Here is an 18,585-nt window from a genome sequence, read left to right on the forward strand (position 1 = left end):
CAGAAACGAGCTATTTTGTTTTCCCTCCAAAACTCCATCGATAGTTTCAGTAAAGCGTCTACCACTTTACTGAATCGACCGACTTGACTCCTTGACTGTATAGTGTATTGACTTTACTCCTTGACCTGACGATATAAAGAAACGATGCTGAAAATTGTATGCAATAATACTGTTTTCCCGCCATTTATAATACTTGACACTGGCCATGGTTATATAGCCGAAGTACCATAATAAGAAAAAAAAAGAAGAAGTGTCAAAAAACTTAAAAATAAAATAATTTACGCGTTTATTTTAACTAGTACAAATTTAAACTAGTAATCTGTGTAATCTACAAATATATACTAGTAATCTGTGCTGTGTAACTAGTAATCTGTGATTTTAACACACATGACACAACCACGCATATCACCTAAATTGGTTTTTGTAAAAACACAATGCGAAAGTTTAGTACAAATAGCACCGACAAGAAAGCTCTAACCGTGGACAAAACTTTGTTCTTGGCTTATAAACTTTCTCACCAAGGGTACGTATTTATTAATTAAATGAAAACAGCACTATTTTATGTTCACTGTTCACTAGCCTTCATCTCTGTTTCCTAGCAGTTTTTTTTTTATGTACTAGTTTCAATATTTTAATTTTTAATACCCGACTGTTCTGCATTTTAGATCTTCAAACCTTACATCCAATATTTTACTTAAAAATGTATTACAAGACCATGCTAAAGTGGTTAACGAGAAAACCATAGAAGAAATTACAGCTGCAGCTAGTAAACTTAGTCCCAATTCTGACAACACTAATACGACAGCATGGAAATCTTCATTAAAGTAAGTAGGTACATTAATTCATCAAGCCCCATACGCTCACTGGTGAACGAGACACAATAGAATATCTATTGTATCTCGTTTTCCCACGATCGACGGGTTGATGGTAAAATAAAGGGGGCCTTACTGGTAGTCCTATTCAAGCATGCCAAACGATGCCAATTTCTATCCAACCTAAAATTAAACCTCGGACCAGCACTGATTTGAATAACTACAATATAAAAATTGAGTAACATGAAACAACCCTTTTTCAGCAAATTTACAGATCCCATATCCTACTTGGAAAAAACATCACCTAAATGTGAAAAATGCATGTCTATGGAATATAAAGTAAGTGATTTAGCAAATAACGTGTGCCAATGTAACATCAACTTTAAAAGTTCACCAGTAGAAAAGCACAGCAGAAAACCTCTAAGCTCAGAACATGAAAGTACTAGACTATTTAAACCAGTATTCACAAGAAATAGGTCCAGTAAGAAAATAGCACTAGAAAACTCAAATAAAGACTTCTGTCCTTTCAATCAAAATGAAATGGATGTAGAGGAGTTGGACAGCAAAGCCCAGAAAAGTTTAGTGGCAAAGATAACATTTAAAACAGCCAAAGAGCAGCTGCTGGCTTCAAATCCGGCTGCTAAAAGAACTCTAGGCACCTCCAGAAAAGCTCAAGGAAAATTTGTGTCACCAATGCTGGGAGCACAGTAAGATTCTTGATGTTAACTACAATGTTTCGGACTAATAACAACATTTACGTGGCGTAAATATTGATATTAATCATATATTAATAACCGTGAAAAGTTAATTGAGATATTGTTAAAGTTATAACCTTTTTCAGGGACAAGGAGGAAGAAATTAACACTGCTAACACAGTCTCCGATGACAGACTGAAGCACCTAGACCCAAAAATGGTGGAGCTTATAGAGAGTGAAATCATAGACCGAGGAGTTCCTATTGGTAGGTACTTTTGCCCCCATACTAATGAAAATATCCTCAATTTGTGTACTGATTTTACAGATATTATATTATACAAGTTTTGTTCTAGTTGGTGTGTTAAAAAGTTGTTTGATGGGCAAGACAAAAATTAGTATAGTTTTTGTGTATACAGTGTGGGTATTTTATTTCTAAGGGGTAATAAAAAAGAAAAACTTAATTTTAATTAAACAAATTATTACAATCATTATGTCAACTATAGGGGAGAGAAAAGGCTACTTATTTTGAAGCATAATGTATCATAATAATATGTATGGTCCCTTGACTAGATTCTTTTGCTTGTAAAAGTAGGCTATGTCTGGTATACTATTAAATTTTTTACTATACTAAAATTATATAGAGTTTAATAATATTAGGTTGGGAAGACATTGCTGGCTTACAATTGGCCAAGTCGGTGATCCAAGAGGCTGTAGTGTGGCCCCTGCTGCGGCCAGATATCTTCACAGGCCTTAGGCGACCACCTAAAGGAGTGCTGCTGTTTGGCCCACCCGGAACAGGAAAAACGTTGATTGGTAAAAAATAAAACTTGTCCCATTTTTAAGACAAAAAATACTTTGAAATATATTTAACATGTCTTCTTCAAGAAGTCTTACTCAGCCAATAACAAGTGCTATAATATTTTTACTGTTTACTTGCTATGAGACCGGGTATTATCATATTTTATCAGATTTCATATTATATTAGTTGGCAACATAAGTAAAATATTTGAATAATTGCATATTTCGGCACTTTGATCGTGCATATAATCCAATGTCTACTAATGCATATTGACATCACTTATATTAGTCTTTATTCCTTACATTCACAGTCTTTATTCAATTGTAATAAGCGGGTCGATGTTATGATATATGTATGACCAATCTGCATTTTTAAGATAAAAACGGGCAAAATATGGTTATGATTATGCCTTCTCATGTAACAGGCAGGTGCGTGGCGGCGCAGTGCCGTGCGACCTTCTTCAGTATATCGGCGTCGTCGCTCACCTCCAAGTGGATCGGTGACGGCGAGAAGATGGTCCGTGCGCTTTTCGCCGTCGCGCGAGCACGCCAGCCCGCTGTACGTACGCACACATACTCACTCACGTCCACCAATCCCCACGCACACATACGCTACCGCTTAGATGCTATTGTTTGTACCTTATTTTCCTGTTCTGAGGTTTGTACCATCGAGGAAGTTGATTCCTATGCAATTGACAGACCAACGTCATTTGGTCGAATATGATTCTGTTTGTGCGTTTATGACATGAAGGTATAATACTATTGGACCTTATATTTTGACAGTTGATAATGTTACTCTTTCTTACTAACGATGCAGTAAGTTGAGTGAAAGAGAAAGCTCATATCGGTGTATAAACGTCAAAAGCCTGTAATGTTATGTCCGACCGAGTAGAACATAACAAAGGAGTCGGTCTGCATATTTCATGTTTTAAAAGTAGTAATAAAAGTGTTTAGTGAACGTTAAATGCAATATCTTGTTGGGTTTTGTGCTTCCGCTAAATAATAAACCATAAAAACGGCCAAGGAATGCCTCAAACACGTGGATTTAACATAACATACGCAAGTTTTCAACAACGTTTTTTGGGCTTATAAGTTAAAAAGAAAATTTATAAGTTTAATAATCGCTTAATCATGCCGTTTATGCCATTAGTGATAAAAATGTCACATCAAGTAATAATTTGGCTACAAATATGGCATAGATTTTTACGTGTGCTTTAGGGATGCACCTTGCTTGAAGTATAAATTTATATCGATAAAAATATTGTCATGGACTAAATGTTTTTTTTTTCAGGATTTGAAAATGCTTCAAAATAGACGACGAACAGAAATATTTAGACGCAAGTTTCATGCAAGTTTTTAATCCTTACTCCCTTATGAAGGCATCACAATATTGGGATTATCATTTCAAACGTAAGTTTGAAACAATGATTTTATTGAAATAAAAAAGTTCTAACGGAGAGTAAAATGATCAACAGCTCTTACACCTTCCCCCTGTAAGTACTCAAATCGTTACTTGGATTTAATTTTTGAAATTTTATCCTGGCATTACTCTTTTTTTTAATAAATACCAGACACAATAGATATTCAGTTGTTATGCAGCACCTGGGTTCTGCTTGGGGCTTGATGGGTTAAGTATGGAAAACTTACATAAAACATATTGCCCCATATACAATATTATAATATGTATATATTTTATAGTATTAAGTTCATTTAATGTCACTAAACCAACTTTTTTTTTTAGGTTTTTGGAATGCTTCTAAAGAAAAGTTCAGTATGATGGTGATGACGGAGGGACCTATAATGAAGTGAGATGGAGTGAGGAGGGATGGTTTAAGTGAGGAAAATCCCCCTTATCACTACCACCCTCAGGAGACCCCCCCCCCCCCCCCCCCCCCCGTTAAGGAGACTGTTGTCAACTGTTTTCAGTATAATTCTCGAGGCATACTAAGGTTAGCTAAAGTTTATATTTTTATAATATGGATTTAAGTATTCAATACTCGTATGTACTCGCAGTCATTAATTGTTGATCAACCCACATTTTTTAAGTTATGGATGCCATTTTAAATGATCTAAAGAACATGACTGCATTCATATCGCAATACGTAATTTTTTGTAGCATGATACACAAATGCAGTAATTAAACAGAGTCCAATAATTATAAAGCAGACAACCTTCCCCGTAATCCATATTTAAAAATTGCTAATTTCATATTTTTTCATTTAAATCTTGACATGTCCAAATTTTGTAATGTGCAAAAAATGGAATAAATACTTTTTGAATATTGATACTAATAAACAAATTATTTTTAGGTTAAAGAAATGCTCCTAGAGAAGAGGTCAATGTGATGATGATGACAATTGGGAACCTATATGGAAGTTAATATTATATTTACTTCAAAAGCTGCGACTAAGAACATATTCAATTAAACCTTATGTTTGAATATTTTTCATTTTCATTTAATTTCTAATTTTTAATATGTGTGTACTGTGTAATATTATACAATGTGTCCTAACACCGGTGTCCGATCCTTACATGTTTTTTTTTTTATGAAATAAGGGGGCAAACGAGCAAACGGGTCACCTGATGGAAAGCAACTTCCGTCGCCCATGGACACTCGCAGCATCAGAAGAGCTGCATGTGCGTTGCCGGCCTTTTAAGAGGGAATAGGGTAATAGGGGAGGGTAGGGATAGGAAGGGAAGGGAAGGGAATAGGGGAGGGTAGGGAAGGGAATAGGGTAGGGGATTGGGCCTCCGGTAAACTCACTCACTCGGCGAAACACAGCGCAAGCATTGTTTCACACTGGTTTTCTGTGAGAACGTGGTATTTCTCCGGTCGAGCCGGTCCATTCGTGCCGAAGCATGGCTCTCCCACGTATAATGATGTATGGCATATTGTATTGACTGAAAGATCGGACACTGGTGTTGGGACAGTGGACACATTATATTATTATGTGTCCCGTCACGAGTATCCAATGCTTTAACGTCTTTATTTCTTCGATAATACATATTAATTGTTATTTTACAAAATTGCTGTTTATTAGGAATTAAGTAAGTATAATAAAGTATTTTTGTTCTTCTGTTGTTTTCTTATAAAAACTGTTGATTTTATTGATATTACACTCCGGACAAGCCTTTGTGGCTTATGGAGTATACATATTATGTATATTTTTAACAATTTGTGTAATTATATAATTAAATATTTTATTTATATAAAAGTATTTTCATTTTTCATATACTTTTGAACATGCGGGTCGAATTGATAACCTCCTTTTTTTGATGTCCTAAAAATCTATAACGTGATAAAAATCTATAAAATAAAATTATGGTCGACTATTGGTCGATGGCTGTAGTCTAATTTTATATTTTTATCGATATACGCCCATCCCTACACGCACACTATGGAAATTGCACACAAGCATAAAATGGCCACGCGCTGGCGAGCTAAGAATCCACCTACTTATATCCTTAATCTATGGTTTATCATATGCGTGAGTGCGTGACACATTATAATTGACAATAGTAGGGAAGTTACCTAACAAAAATTAATCGATAATTTAAAAATATCGAATCATTTCGTAAAGGAATTGCAATCGAAATTATCGATTTCGTACTGACATATTTTCAGCGGTGCCGGCGATTTAAGATGGCCGCCCTTTTTTATCGACTTTATTTCGATTCAACAGAGTCAATCTCTATTGACATAAGTTCCGTTTCATGCATCTGAAATTTTTCAAATGTTTTCGTAACAATAATTTTTCACAGTTAATATTTATAATTTTATATTAATAAGTTAGCATTTAGCAACTTTTCGTTTTTATTCATTTACAATTATAGGAAACATTAGTTTTTGTAGATGGAATATAATTTATTACATTTTTTTTGTTTTCTTGTAAAAAAACCCGTAGCAAGGAATATGAAAACTGTCACCCATATCATCTTAAAACGCACAAACTATAATTGTGATCTATCAGCTGGGTTTGACGTAACGCAACCAAACTACTTAGGTCCCCGATTTGCATAGGAATCAACTTCTCTGATAGTACATGCTTTCACTTGCCTGTATATGCACATCGTACTCACACATACGCTTGCTAGCACTTGAATACGCGCATGCTTATTTGCTTACTGACCCGTTTACGGCCCGCGCTTGCTTGCTTCGTCGTCATACGTATGCGAGTATAAAGTAAGTCCTCCAGGAATAATACTAATTAGCTAACTTATTATTATTTATTATGCAGTATGCTATAAAATTATATACTATTTAATTCATTCATAATCAGAGGTGGACCTAGGTTATTTGATTGGGTTTGTCGTGCTGGCTGAGGGCTTGATATAACCCGACCAAATTACCTAAGTCCTTTGAATCAAATTATCTGAATAGGACTCTACATATGAGTGTTATGTTCGCAGGTGGTATTCATAGATGAGATCGACTCTTTGCTGTGTGCGCGGAGCGACGGCGAGCACGAAGCTACGCGCCGCATCAAGACTGAGTTCTTAGTGCAGTTTGACGGCGCAGCCATCGGTAAGATATTCCTTTTTTATCACTATTAGGTAAGCCGAATTACTACGCGCTCGTCACTCCGTTGCCGCGTAGTGTACGCTTAGTGCTGTCTCACCTTTAATCCATACATACATTGATTTCATATATTGCAATATAACCATAAAATGCTTGCCACTAACCCTCGCTATTGTCACTTATTGAGTGTTATTTACAGGCGAGGATGACCGGCTACTAATCGTAGGTGCGACGAACCGGCCGCAGGAGCTGGACGAGGCGGCGCGACGGAGGCTCGTCAAGCGCCTCTACATACCGCTGCCGGACGCGCCGGTCTGTCGAACTATTAGAGATTTGCTCGGTTTATGACATTTTTACGACTAAGGCTTCTTACAGACGAACGGCACTTGCCAACGGCAGCCGACTGCAGTTGTGTCTGCCGTTTATTAAGCCTAACATTGACTTAACATAACCCGACCAAATAATATAATTCCGCCCACTAGATATACATATAAATTGATTTCTGTTACATTTTAGTTCATACGAAAACTGGGTTCTCAGACTAAGCAAATTACGAATATATTATTAATTAGCATGTGTTATCACTTAACATATACATAATTCTCTCTACTCTGGTGTTATTCACCCCAATGGTTACTTTTTACGAATTTAATTTTGGCACGTCGCTCGATCAGATCGGAGGTTTAGGCGTTTTACAATGGAACATACATATTATAATTATTATCTATAAAAATTATAGTTCCATATCTCAATGATAAAAATATATTTTACTCGTCTATTTAACTACGTTGTTTAAATATTCAGGGGTTCATATAAATTATGTTTCATTTATTTATTGCCAGGCTCGAGAGCAAATTATCACCAACCTCCTCAAGAATGAAGCTAACGAGTTATCAGCAGCCAATGTCAGAGAGATAGCCCACCTGACGGAGGGGTTTTCTGGCGCTGACATGAAGTCCCTGTGTTCGGAGGCGGCCATGGGACCCATACGATCTTTCCCTATGTCGCAAATTGTTAACATCGACAGAGACAAGGTATTACATTTTTATTATTACCTGGAGTTTGTACTTAAAGATACTGATAGTTCTGAAAAACGAATTTAAACAAAAAAATCTCTGTTTAAGGTGCGGCCGGTAAATATAGAAGATTTCAAAACAGCTTTACAAAGAGTACGACCTAGTGTGTCGCAGGACGACCTCGGACAATATGTGAAGTGGAACTCCACATATGGACAGGGATTATAGTTGCTCCTACAACTCAGTTTGTTTTTGTAAATTTTTATAATACAATTTCATTGGTTTATAGATCTTTATTTTAAATCTAATCATCATTTATCATTAATTATTTCTTATTAATCATTCGATCGTGGATTCTTGGAAATCTATTGTTATTCTATTGTGTCTCGCTCACCGGTTTCAGTATATATATTACGCTCAAAGACCGAAATCGCTCAATGAGCGAAAAAATGGCTCATAACGCGGTGTGGTCACAGTGAAACAAATTCGCGTCGTGGCTCTAATGAAAACGGCCACGACGCGTTCTGGCAATCACAAAAAGACCATAACGCGAAATTCGTGTTGTGGCTGATATGCTATTCGTTTTTATTCTGGATTTGTTCTTGATTGATTAATCGTCCATAGGTATGGAAGATTATACGTATTTAAATTACCACGCGTACAACAAAATATTTTTTTTTACTAAATCACTGCATAACGTGTTTTTCACTTATAATACCACAAGAGCTTCAAAATCGGATATTTCCCGATAGGTTCGTTGCAAACAAATGAAGGATTCAAGTTTTTCAGGTAAAAAAATCACGAGCGCGAAGCGCGAGTGATTTTTCCTGAAAAACTTGACGACTTTATTTGTTTGCAGGGAACCTTGAGGGAAATGCCAGATAATTTTGAAGCTCGTGTGGTATTCGGGGGATTATTTTTCCGTCCCAAATGTCGGCCAATATAATTGCACCATGAGACACAATTGAATTCAACCTGTCAGTTTGACGTGTTTGTCTTTTATATATAGCAACTACCAGAGAAAATTTTCAAAAAATTATCAGTATAATACCATGTAGGTTGTACCACGTGACGTCGAATGGTGCAATTCTATTGGTCGAAATTTGGGTCGGAAAAATAATCATTATTATTTGAAAATATCCATAGTTCCATAATATACGTGCTAATATTATTACTGTCTATCTGTCTGGCGCAACGTGTTATCTGTTTGTTGTTGTTGTTTTTTATAAATATAAGGTAATCTGATCTTAATAAATTATACAAATTTTGCTTTATTTTTATAATTTAAATAATAATACTACTAGTCGATGCCCGCAACTACGTTGCGCCAGACATACAGTAATAATATTAGTACGTATAGTATGGAATTATGGATATTTTATAAATAATAATGATAAACACGTTATGCAGTGATTTAGTAAAAGAAAAAATATTTTGTAGTACGCGTGGTAATTCAAATATAATCTTCCATACCTATGGACGATTAATCAATCAAGAAGAACGAATAGAACACGAATTTCGCGTTATGGTCTTTTTGTGATTGCCAGAACGCGTCGTGGGCGTTTTCATTAGAACCACGACGCGAATTTCGCGTCGTGGTTGTTTCACTGTGACCACAACGCGTTGTGAGCCATTTTTTCGCTCATTGAGCGATTTCGGTCTTTAAGCGTAACATATACAATAAGTTACTATGCTCACCGGTGAGCTTATGGGGCTCGATGGGTTAATATTACCCATATTAACCCATCAAGCCCCATGTAAAAAGCTGCTTAAAATTATTGAAAAAGTGTGCAGATTTTACAATTATCTGGGGGCACGGCAGTGCCCCAGCAAAGCTTTTTAGCAAAGGCACGGCCGTACCATACTTTTCTTGAAGCGGTTCCAGGCTATTTCACATACCCTTTAGAAGTAATATATAGCTTTGCCATTCATATTTTTGGTGGGATTTTGTTTTCCCGCCATTCACTTGCCACTGGCAATGATGTTTGTACCGTTTGTACAAAAAAAAAGCAAATGTCACAACATTACCTTTTTGACAGTGACATATTTTCAATGTCGAAATTGTCGAATGTCGATTTTCTGTTATAATTTTGGCGGTGCTTTTCTAATTCGAGAAGAAGAACTCGGTTCGGGGAAAATATGTAAATTAAAATATTATTATTTTAAATTTATTATTATCCATTCCGTGTTAAACGAAAGCTCTACTATAGGAATATGTAAAATCGGCTAATTAAAATGGACAAAGAAAATCGAATTGTTGTATTGATAGATATGGATTGTTTTTATTGTCAAGTGGAGGAGAAACTTAATCCAGAGCTAAAAGGAAAACCTATTGCAGTTGTGCAGTATAATCCGTGGAAAGGCGGAGGGTCAGTATCAGTAACTGTAGTTTATCCAACCCTAGTTGAAAGTTCATAAACATTTCAATAAGACTTCAACCAACTGAACCAAGTTCATTAATTCCAAAGTACTTTGTCAACTTAGATTTTGGAATGTGCAGTTGTTCTTAATTTTATACATAAATTAAGTTATCATAAATCAAATTAAAATGGTTCCACGAGAAATATTACCAGGACAATATTGAAAACTTTTTTTATGATTGTTATGTAAGTATATGTAGTACTGTTGAACATTATGCTTGCAGAATAATAGCCGTAAACTATGTAGCCAGAGCAAGGGGAGTCACGAGACACATGCGAGGTGATGAAGCAAAAGCAAAATGTCCAGATATCCAGTTGCCATCTGTACCATGTCAGCGAGGAAAAGCGGATATAACAAAGTAAATAAAATAACATATTATAACAAGGGCTCTGCATATACCATAGTAATTATTGTAATACCTTTTTATTTGTTTTAGTACAGCTTAAATTCTTACCTATGATACTGTCAGTATTGTGCCCTGGAAAGTGTCCATAAGTTTATTTAATTGATACAATGTGAACAATCATATCCATAATAGTGAGCTCAAGAATGTCAAGATTTCTTTTCAATTTTTTTTTGCCAAATGTTAGTTACATTATACATACAGCAAAAAAAATTTGGTTTACAATTTTCTAATGATTTTAAAGCTCAGACTTCTTTTATCTTTATAGGTATAGAGATGCAGGCAAAGAGGTGGCTAAAGTGTTACAAAGATTCACTCCACTGATGGAGCGAGCCTCCATAGATGAAGCCTATCTAGATATTACTATGACAGTAAGAATTCTTTTCAGTTTTATTTTCTGTACGGAAAGGCAGGGGTGGTATTTTTTGTAAATTTTTAATAGTTTATACTGTTAAGGGAGATCGCAGACGGCACACTTTTGGTGTGATCAAGTCTGCGGTGCACATATATGCCCGGTTCCAATATACACAAAACGAATCGTTTTGCTTACAGATGGTAGATTCGAGGACGAGGCGTAACCTGAAAGTGTTTCTATAAAAAACGTTTCGTAAGCAAAGTTACCGTATGCTTGGTACCTGCGGATGGTAGGCGGTAGGGAGGGCTTTTATAACGGACCGTTAGGTTTTTGTATGGGCATGGAAGCATGTGGTGTTTCTATAAATTATTTTGTTACGTCCAAGTTTACTAGACGTTAGTTGTTTACATACCGCGCGAAATCAGGCGGTTGAACGTTGTTGTGTTCTTTAATATTGTGAGAAATACTCATTATGTCTCATTCAGACAATGATCAGACTGATCTTAGTGATCTAGAAATTTTATCACACTGGAATGGATCTGATTTCGACGAAGATAGTGGTAACAATCATAGGATCATTCAGATTTTCAGCTTAAATTTCGACAGGATAAACCGTGCGTTGAAAGCTTACTTGCTGAAAATATAATATACCCTTACTTAAAAGTGAAGGGAACTTGCAGGTATGTATGTAGTGACTGTTTTAATTTGTTGCTTAAAAAATAGAATGATCAAAATTATTTTACTTTTGGTGCCTGGAAAGGAACCTACATTCACATTGTGCATCGTATGCACAATGTGATAAAAACCTCAATTTTGTTTCACCTTGTTTTTCTTTCTAAATACTATAGTTGATAGCTATATAAACATTACAGTGAAACTCCGAGATCGATATTATTTGTAGTTTTATTTAAAGCGAGTCAAAGTTGGCCTTATCCGGGTCATTAATTTGCATTAAAATTTAATTAAAAAAAAAACTAATCAAGTAACATTATTTTTGTTTATACCAATTGAATAAGCACTTAATACTATACTTTTTTCCAAATTTGGTTAACCTACTGTGATCAAGTAGGGATATGTTAATTTATTTATTAATTTTAGTTTTTCATTATTTTAAGCATTTTAAATTTTAAATATTATTTTAAATGTCAAATCAATGATCACAGAATATAATAGGTATTTTGCGTTTTGTTCTCTTCAGCAATAATGGGTAAAACTTGGTAAAACTACATTTTCTACTAAAATGTTTTTTTTCTTCACCGTAACAAACCAAATTAAATAAAACGCGGATTATTTAAGTGATTATTAGGTGATCGAGCCGTTAATAAACATTGGTTACCATAAATTTGAAATGAGTAGGTCTTTAATATCAAAACGCAGTATTACCGTCGGGAGGGCTTCGGTTAGCGCGTTACTAACGACTGTTCGTAGCAGGTAGAAGCTAAAATAACTTTGTGAAACGCCTTTAACGGTTCGTTACCCGTAAGTGAAAAACGTTTGGTAGCTGATGTACAGTGACGATTCGTTAGATATAGGAACCGGGCAATAGTCGGCAATGTGCCGTCTGCAATCTTCCTAACACAGGCAAGAAGGCCCCCTTGTAGTTTTTATTATTTGTAGCCCCTTTATAAAATTATTATTGGCATAAGGAGGGAGTGATCTCTGCCAAGCAACATGGATTTGTCAGGAAAAGATCAACCATAACCAATCTACTGACATGTGTACGTTCTTGGTGCAATGAACTTGATAATAAACACTCTGTTGATATCATATACCTGGATTTTGAATGTGCCTTCGAAAAAGTTTCCCATAAACGATGATATTGTATCTGCACCAACTGTTAACAGCTTTAAAAATAGACTTGACAAATGGTTGATGACAAATAAGTCCCGCAAAAGAAATTAATAACGAGTGTGTGAATTACAACACTGTGTGATATGGTCACTATCAGCTAAATGCTGCTAGATCATTAACAATTAATAAATAAATAATTATTACTATCACATTATTTCTTTGGAATAAGTTTACTACATTGTCATTTGGCCATTATACAGGGTGTCAAAAGACCGCTTCCGATAACTTCGTGGGGTTATTATAGGGCATGAGATATATCCATTGGTGCAAGAAATTTTCATGTAATCGCCAGTTTTTAAAATAGTCAAAATTTTCAACACGCAATGTATAATGCATGCAGTTAATGCGTGATAATATCGCCCGCCACCGATGAATGAAACCCCGGGCCCGGGCCCCCCCGCGCCGCCCGCGCCGAATACCGCGCGCGCGGCTCTGCGCTAGTCATGAGTTAAGACAAAACAGCTGATTGTCAATCGTGGTGTGCCCTATACCCTAGCCCGTAGGTAGTGAATAAACCACCAATATTGTAATGATTATTAAATTACAATAGTTTTCACGATTTAACAAAATGTTACAATTTATTAATTACCGTTTCTCAGGTTTTTACTCAAAAATACTCAGTTTTTACTTCCGGCCAAAAAGGAAAAGAAATCATAATTCACATCCGATCATCATCCGATTTACACATCTGTAAAAATAGATACACAGTTACCTAATGCACCTATCAATACCTATCAATGGAAAACATACGTGATAACATGTTCACTGACCTGTGATCAGCTGTCTGCTTTTATGAAATGCAGTTTGAACTGTGCTCCATGATCCATCTAACTCGATGTAGATTGCAGAGTTATTCAACACTTAACAAAAGTAATTACAGGAGACATTCCAATTCTTTAAACACTTTTTATTGCACTGTTTAACGGCCATTCCCAATATTTGATCTATCTCTGGTTTTGCTCTACTAGAGATAGGAATAACTCACAATTGACATAAAATATAATTATTATGTCTCTAATGTCTAATGTGAGCTATTCCTATCTCTAGTAGGGCAAAACCAGAGATAGATCAAATATTGGGAACGGCCGTAAACCGCACTATCGTCTATCGACGACGATGTTCACCTGTTCCTTAAAGCATCGCACATTCATCGGACGCATAGACATAATATAGTATATATTATGTCTATGATCGGACGTATCTTGTCACGGCCCGTTATTAATTACAAACATAAAAAAAATAGTTAACAATACACAAAACAAGCAATATGACAACATCTAAACGTAAAATTACAAAACTTAAACAAAAACGTCACAGTACCTACACCAGCACGGCGCGTGTTAGACAGCCGACTGAACAAAATTGAAGAAATTTTGCAGAGCGGCGCGCTTTGTCGGCGCCGCGATCAAAGCAAGCCGCCGTTCGGTGTCTTTTGACTACTTCCGAAAGTCGATACACAACGAACATTATTTCAAAAATTAAAATAGATTTTTTAATTTAGTAGCCATTTGAGCATTGAGGTAATAGGTTGTTAGAGTTGTTAGGAGATAAGTTTGATTTTTTAACAATTACTTCAAGTATCAAAACGTGGTAGTATTGTGTAAAGTGTTAATAATTATTGATTATTATGTCAGTTGTAATAAAATACTTTGTGGTGTGATACATTTCGTTAACGAGAAGTGTTTTTGACGTTCTTGGTGGTGACTGGTCTTATTGCTTGGTGTTAAGGACTATTTTCAAAATGCATAAAGAAGTAAGAACACTTGAACTCAACATTTTTCACGTAAGTTAATTGCCAGTTTTATGTATGAGGTTTTTTCGTGTATAATCTGTTATTTCGATTGATAAGTGACGATTGCGGATAAACAGTTCATCCGCATAGGTTTCGTTACTTACGATGAACTTTTTAACTAGTCTAATAATCTTAGAAGTTTGCCACACTGTCGTAAGTTGTTACACATGCACAGACAGTTACTTACAGTTTTCTACATGAGCTAAGATTAAACTCTTAACACTGCAAGTAGCTTAGATGAGAGGTCAGAGTTCTAAGTTTCACGTCATGGTGACCTTCATGGGTTTGAAATTGAAAAGACACCACATACATTAGGGTTTCTGTGTGTTCTGTCGTAACTCGTAGTGTATCGTCATTCGTCGCATACGACCTTTCGACTTAGCGTACGTAGGCCGGAGCTAACAGCTGATTAACGCGGTCAACGTTCTCGGGTTTGTACTCGGAACACGAGAACGTTGACCGCGCGCTTGCAAATGCTTATTGGGGTAAAAATAATAAAATTAAAAAAAATATTTTAAAATATTTTGCTATGTGGATTATTATATGTTTAAAGGGTTTTAATTATAAAAAAATAAAGAATAAAAAATAAAAAAATACATATTCGTAATCAGAAAATGAAGTATAATCATACCCCAAAGTAAGTAGTAAAATCATACACCTGATGATGATTTTATCGAAACCGGTCGTGTAAAACATAATTGTTATTAATAAAAGTGGAAAAAGTGCATGAAAAGTGTATTATTACGGTGAAACATGAATTTCCACCAAGAAGTTACGGTACATTCAATATCATATACCCCAAAGTTATCGGAAGTGGTCTTATTACAGCCTGTATTTATTACTGGTAAATCTCAATGTAAATACAAATTACTTCTAGGTACAAGAACGTCTTCAGAACATAAATATTAACACTGTGACCAGTGAGATGACTCCAAACTGCTTTGCCTTGGGATATAACAGCATGGCAGATTTCGTGTCAGATGTGCATGGCTGTGGGGAGGACATGGATTTTGATCATGAGCACGCTACCCGGCTGCTCGTTGGAGCACTAGTGGTCTCTGAAATAAGGGCAGCTGTATACAATGAAACAGGTACTAGGCCTATAATATCAAATTTATATTAAAATGTGATGTGTCTTTACGTAGGATCATAATTGTAAAGCATTATTAATTGGCCTTTCAAGTGTTTTAAGTCTAAGAGCTTCACACTGCCGGTTTGCGGGCGGAGCGGTGGCGCGGCGGGCATATATGTAGTGATCAACAATCTTGCGGTCCAATGTCTATGGTCTAGTAACGGCCGGCGTGACAAGGTCCTAAAAATTTCAAAGCAGATAATAAATGAAGCTTAGGTTACAGGTGCTCTGCAGGCATCGCCCACAACAAGATACTGGCGAAGCTGGTGTGCGGCATGAACAAGCCAGACAAGCAGACTGTACTGCCCAAACACTCAGTCAACACCCTGTATCAGTAAGTATGTCCAACGTCCATTGTCTCCTTATGTTAGGCTTAGCTCCTAGTTGAAGTTTGATGTTTTGAATGTTGTAGAGTTGTAGAATTGCTAATGAATGATGCAGCAGCCATTCAAATACCTTATTTATCTGTGTATTTTTTAGAACACTACCAGTCAAAAAGGTAAAGCATTTAGGCGGAAAGTTCGGGGACACGGTGTGCGCGTTGTTGAGGATCAAGCACATGGCTGAGCTGCAACAGTTCAGCGAGAAAGACCTTCAGGCTAAATTCGACGAGAAAAACGGGTAAGGAAATGAGGACTATGATTTTCTGCATATTATACTGGCTGTCACTATTACTGACACGTCATTGGCTTGTAATATTTATAACTCTATCGCATTTCCAAACTCTTTTTAAAAAACTTCCACCTCTGCAGTTTAGCCTGTTTCCATAGTTAGTTAGCTTTTGCTATTACAGATCATGGTTGTACAACATAGCTCGTGGGATAGACACAGAAGCGGTTCAAGCTCGATACAATCCCAAGAGTATAGGGTGCTGCAAGCAGTTCAGAGGCAAGAGTGCTCTCCGCGATTTGCACAGTCTGATTAGGTGGCTCAAAGACTTGGGGGAGGAAATAGACGATAGATTGGAGAAGGACGCCCTGGAAAACAACCGCAGCCCACGCCAGATGGTGGTGAGCTACTCCGTCGAAGTTGACCGTGACATTAGCAGTTCCAGATCCTATAACTTTAGTACAGACGATGACCTGTGCGGAGAACTGTTCTCCAGCAAGGCACTAGAGTTGGTCCTGGACGGTATGGAAGGAAGTAAATATGAAGGTAAATATCCTAGTGGTTTTGATTTTGTTTCTTGTCGATAATGACGCATCACGCAACAACATATTTGAATATTATTTATGCAAAAAATGTAAATAGAAGGTCATATTTTAGATGGCGAAAGCAACAGACAATTAAAATATCCAATCAAATTCCTTGGCATCAGTGTTGGGAAATTCGAGGATCATTCGGAAAGCAAGAAAACAAAGAAAATTAAAGATTATTTCGCCGCTGGACCATCTAAAGAAGTTCAATGCGATTCTAAAGAGCCAAAAGAAGTATTTACTAAAATAGAGAAAAACACGTCCTCTAAAAGTGGTAAAGATGAAATTATGCGAAAATTTCTCCAAAAATGCGAATCGAAAGATTTAAAAGACGATAGGATCAATCCAAGGTCAGAGTCAAACTACAAACCGCATTTAGAATCATTGTTAGATAAGCAGGAATCGTTTTTTGCAAAGTTCTTAAATAAAGAAAACATAGAAGGTGGTTTAAATCAATCACCCGCGTCTAGTAGAGGCCAGAACAACGTCACTAATTCTAGTGAAGAAGCCGAGATTACTACTGAAGAAGTCAAAGTAGCAGGTGGTGTTGATACTTGTAAGGATGACAGCAACGACACCTACTGCTCAGGGTCTACCATCGAAGAGGAGATTAACAAAAGCATTGCACTTTTTAAGGAAGACGCTGACGGCGTAGACAGAGTGAGCAAAATGCGACAACTTCTCAGCTCCACGGGAAAAGAAAACGATATTCAAACTGTTGAAACAAAAGAATCACATCAGGATGAGCAACCTCACTATTCAAAAGAAGAATGTATTGAATGTAGTGAGTGTCGCAAAATGATTGCAATGGACGCGCTTGATGTTCACTCAGACTACCATCTCGCTCTGAAACTACGAGATGAATATAGGCAACAGGCCCGAAACGAAATTAAAGAAAAATCTATACTAAAAGAAGTAGTGGATAGAGACACAAAGAAGAAAAAGCCAACCGAGACGACGAAGCCTCAAACAATTTTGTCCATTACGAACTTTCTTACGAAAGTAGATACCACAGTTCCAACTAAAATATGTTCAGAATGCGGGAAAAGAATAGCAAATGACAAGTTTATGGAGCATTTAGATTATCACGAAGCTCAAAAGTTAAGTAGACAAATAAACAAAAAAGTTGCTAATATTGTTAGCAAAACTACTAGTAGTAGTGGTAGTAGTATTAAAAGAAAAAGAAAATCAGAATCGCCAACCAAGAAACCAAAAGTTCCATGTAAATCAATAAACTCGTTCTTTAAATCATGACCCCAAACTAGTCTCTAATGAATTTAGATCTGTACATAATGTTTAATATAAATATAATAATGAAATGTATTTATGTTTAATAATGTGTATTATTCAGTTATCAGTTTAAATAGGGATTTCCTTTATCTTTAAAATGCCGGGACAGAAAAACAGAGAACTAGTTAAGAGACCGAATACATTAAAAATTAAAATCTACACCTGTGCAAACAATAAGTATATTGTTTTACTATCAGTTGAGTAGGTATCAAACATTAGCAAAAAATATGTCATGTTAAATTTCGCCAAAATTGGTTTAGTGGTTTTAGCGCGACAAGGTAACAAGACATTATAGCTAAAAATAC

The 18,585-nt window shown here is 36.1% G+C and overlaps 2 protein-coding genes across 2 annotated transcripts; both read left to right on the forward strand.

Annotated features, from left to right (window-relative positions):
* Positions 1 to 360: 360 nt before the first annotated feature.
* LOC121732006 (fidgetin-like protein 1) lies at positions 361 to 8,126 on the forward strand. Its single transcript, XM_042121745.1, has 10 exons — positions 361 to 523; positions 666 to 824; positions 1,076 to 1,519; positions 1,654 to 1,772; positions 2,165 to 2,320; positions 2,731 to 2,864; positions 6,716 to 6,830; positions 7,024 to 7,136; positions 7,667 to 7,858; positions 7,949 to 8,126. The coding sequence occupies exons 1-10, from the start codon at positions 435 to 437 to the stop codon at positions 8,066 to 8,068; spliced, it is 1,641 nt and encodes a 546-aa protein (XP_041977679.1). The 5' UTR covers positions 361 to 434; the 3' UTR covers positions 8,069 to 8,126.
* Positions 8,127 to 9,941: 1,815 nt separating this feature from the next.
* Positions 9,942 to 18,324, forward strand: LOC121732004 (DNApol-eta). The gene is made up of 8 exons (XM_042121741.1): positions 9,942 to 10,209; positions 10,485 to 10,619; positions 10,933 to 11,035; positions 15,540 to 15,753; positions 16,011 to 16,128; positions 16,275 to 16,415; positions 16,588 to 16,949; positions 17,061 to 18,324. The coding sequence occupies exons 1-8, from the start codon at positions 10,076 to 10,078 to the stop codon at positions 18,242 to 18,244; spliced, it is 2,391 nt and encodes a 796-aa protein (XP_041977675.1). The 5' UTR covers positions 9,942 to 10,075; the 3' UTR covers positions 18,245 to 18,324.
* Positions 18,325 to 18,585: the final 261 nt, after the last annotated feature.

This window comes from Aricia agestis, chromosome 11 (genome assembly GCF_905147365.1).
Source record: "Aricia agestis chromosome 11, ilAriAges1.1, whole genome shotgun sequence".
NCBI lineage: Eukaryota > Metazoa > Arthropoda > Insecta > Lepidoptera > Lycaenidae > Aricia > Aricia agestis.